General features: G+C 40.4%; 1 protein-coding gene across 1 annotated transcript; it reads right to left on the bottom strand.

The window, feature by feature from the left end:
- Window positions 1-329: 329 nt before the first annotated feature.
- On the bottom strand, window positions 330-1,255 carry LOC115533720 (gamma-crystallin M3-like). Its single transcript, XM_030344360.1, has 3 exons — window positions 1,160-1,255; window positions 809-1,048; window positions 330-645 (listed from the first exon to the last, which is right to left on the bottom strand). The coding sequence occupies exons 1-3, from the start codon at window positions 1,172-1,174 to the stop codon at window positions 367-369; spliced, it is 534 nt and encodes a 177-aa protein (XP_030200220.1). The 5' UTR covers window positions 1,175-1,255; the 3' UTR covers window positions 330-366.
- Between the last annotated feature and the right edge of the window lie 1,679 nt (window positions 1,256-2,934).

Raw genomic sequence — 2,934 nt, 5'->3', positions numbered from 1 at the left:
GTTTGTGCTTGCCATATGTTTATTTATTATTTTATCCAAAGTGTACCTGTCAGCCTGTCATTAAGGATCAGCTAGGGATTTGGCTTCTCATTTAAGGATGCCTTGATAAAGACTGCCAACTTGGGGCCCAAACAAAGTACTTAAGTTTAACACCAATATTCTTCTGACATATAATGGGAAATAAATGTATTTGGTATGATGATGGTATTTATATGTTAAAAGGTGTAAACTGCTGCTACCTAACCATCAAATATGTTTAGCCATCCAGTCATGCATTCATAAGATCATTGACATACATTTTTCAAAAGTCAAAAGAAACAAGTGAGTGATACTGTATTAAAAGTTACTGAATTTTATTCACTGGCTTCAATAGCAGGAATCCATGATACGCTTCATGCTCATGAACCTCTGGCCGCTCATGCCCATATCGCTGAAGCTCCTGTACTCTCCGGGCCTCATGTACATCATCTTGCCCTTGTAATGGGGCTGCTCGTACATCAGCCAGTGGCCGTCCATCACGTTGCAGGACTGGCAGTCGGACATGCGGTAACGATCCTGGATGTTGTCACAGTCGTCCATCATCTCATTGGACTGACCACCGAAGTTCTCGTTCTCGTAGATCTTCATCCTGAACTGGCCTCTGTGCTGCAAGTCAACATACGTGGAGAGACACATTTCAATCAGCTGTAAATATTAAAAACAATCAGCACTAGGGTTTGACTTTAGTCAAGGTACAGAATACAATTAGGCTATACATTTGCACAAAAGAGGATGTGTGTTTTCAAAGTCAATGTTTAATACCGCTTACCATGGGGATCATGCGGCAGGACCTGATGCAATCGCTCATGCCCATACGCTGGTAGTCGGAGTACTCGCCCCTTCTAACAAAGTACTGGTTTCCCATGTAGCTGGAGCGGTCGTAGACCATGAAGCAGCCGCTCTCCACCCTGCAGGAGTGGCACTTGCTCAGGAAGGAGGTCATGTCGGAACAGTCATTGCTGGTCTCATAGGAGCGGCCCTGGAAGTTCTTGTCCTCGTAGAAGATAATCTGAAAAGAATTTCCAAAGAGGTCACTATCTTACTGTAAAGCAGTGTATTTCAGATGTGTATTACATTAACCAAACACCAGTTTGATGAAACATTTCAAATTACTTCCCACCTTGCCCATAGTCATGATTGCAGTTGGTTGTGTATTGGCCCAAAGTGATTGCACAGTTTCATCTGTGTGTCTCTCTTGCTTTTATACCTGACCCCACACCCAAAGAATACATGACCCTTTTGTTCAAATTCCTGACAGAGCAACATGGAACAGAGGCCCCCTGTACAATAGAACTTTGTGTATCAATGTGTACCACAACGTGGACTTCAAAGCACCTGATTTGTGCTGGTGGCTTATGTGAAAAGAGGTTTGGCTATTGTTCTGATATGGGTATTGCTGATAAGGGGGTGACTGTGAAAGTGAAAATATAAATGAGCTAAAAAAGTGTTCATGTTACCATTTATATTTGTTTTGAGATACTTCAACTGTAAATGAGCTATCAACCAACATGGGCATTCTAAATATCTAAATGACATTGAGTATAGTGAAGAGATTGTTAACAATAAAATAAAGTACTTCATCTATTGCTGCAGAAAAATAGAGAAATGCTGCAGTCATATTCTATTACTGCAAACCATCTGCATAATGGGACCTAATACAATTGACTATTTGATTGCTTATTTGTGTGATATTTTCAATTTACCGATGCTCAAAACATAACATAACCTTAAACATGTTACAGTTTTTTTCAATTGCTTGAACACGTTTTGCAAAATTTGGCTCGTTGTGTCAAAACTCAACACACAAGCAAATAAGATAACAACACTGGGAAATAAACCATTCACATCTATGTCAAATTTAAACTCGGCTATCGAAACCTGGCACTCTGATGTCAAAATGAAACACACTTGCATCATATGAATATACTTTCAGATCAGCAGCAAAACACTGCAGTCTTTCATGTTCACTGTTTTTATTCAGTTCCACAGAGGGCACGTTTTCACCACAACCAAAAGAAATACTAAATACTGTACATTGCAGTACTGTACATTACAGTGCAGTAAATACAGTTTGAGCAAAAATAAATAAACCCTACTGTACTGTGAACACAGAAAAACATGGCAATTTTGCATGGGTGGGCTTATGGATCCTGCCGTCTGTTGGGGTCTGGCCATAGGATCTCATCAACATCACAAGCAATATTTTCTTCCGCTAAGCATCGGGGAAAATATTGCCTTGTGTGCTGAATCCATCCATGGATTGACCCTATGTTGATGTCTCCCCAGGCCTGTTCCATTGCCTGCAGAAGAGGCATGCGAGCATGAGGTTGGCGGTCATACACGCACCATCTCCAAGCCGAAAATAATTCTTCTATGGGGTTTAGAAATGGTGTGTAAGGGGGCAAGTATAGGACTTCAAATTGATGATGGTTGGTGAACTAGTTGCGTACCAGAGCAGCCCGATGGAAACTAACATTATCCCAGACAACAACAAACCTGGGATGCTCTGGTCTGTCCTGTACAGCTGCATCGTGAAGTGCATCCAGAATTTTTATTACAGTTTTTTTCGATCGCTTGAACACTATAGACAAATGCTTAGACCAAAGCAACACAACTTGAAGTTTTTGTTTCTATACCTTAAACACATGTAACCATTCCTTAAACAAAAGCGTTGCTTTGCACTTTAGTTGCAATTGTGCAACACACTTGCTCCTTTCTGCAACACACTTGCTCCTGCACACTACACACTATTTCATACATAAGACACTTAATTCAAAAAGGACGTCTCATTGTACCATTGGGAAAACACATCTATTCAAAATCCTAAACACATTGGTTAATTGAGAATACTTACTAACACACCTAAAAACACTTTCTTCCAAAACTGAACACCAA

The sequence above is a fragment of the Gadus morhua genome, chromosome 20 (genome assembly GCF_902167405.1).
Source record: "Gadus morhua chromosome 20, gadMor3.0, whole genome shotgun sequence".
NCBI lineage: Eukaryota > Metazoa > Chordata > Actinopteri > Gadiformes > Gadidae > Gadus > Gadus morhua.
The sequence above is the reverse complement of the archived record's forward strand: the minus strand, read 5'-3'. Positions and strand labels throughout refer to the sequence as shown.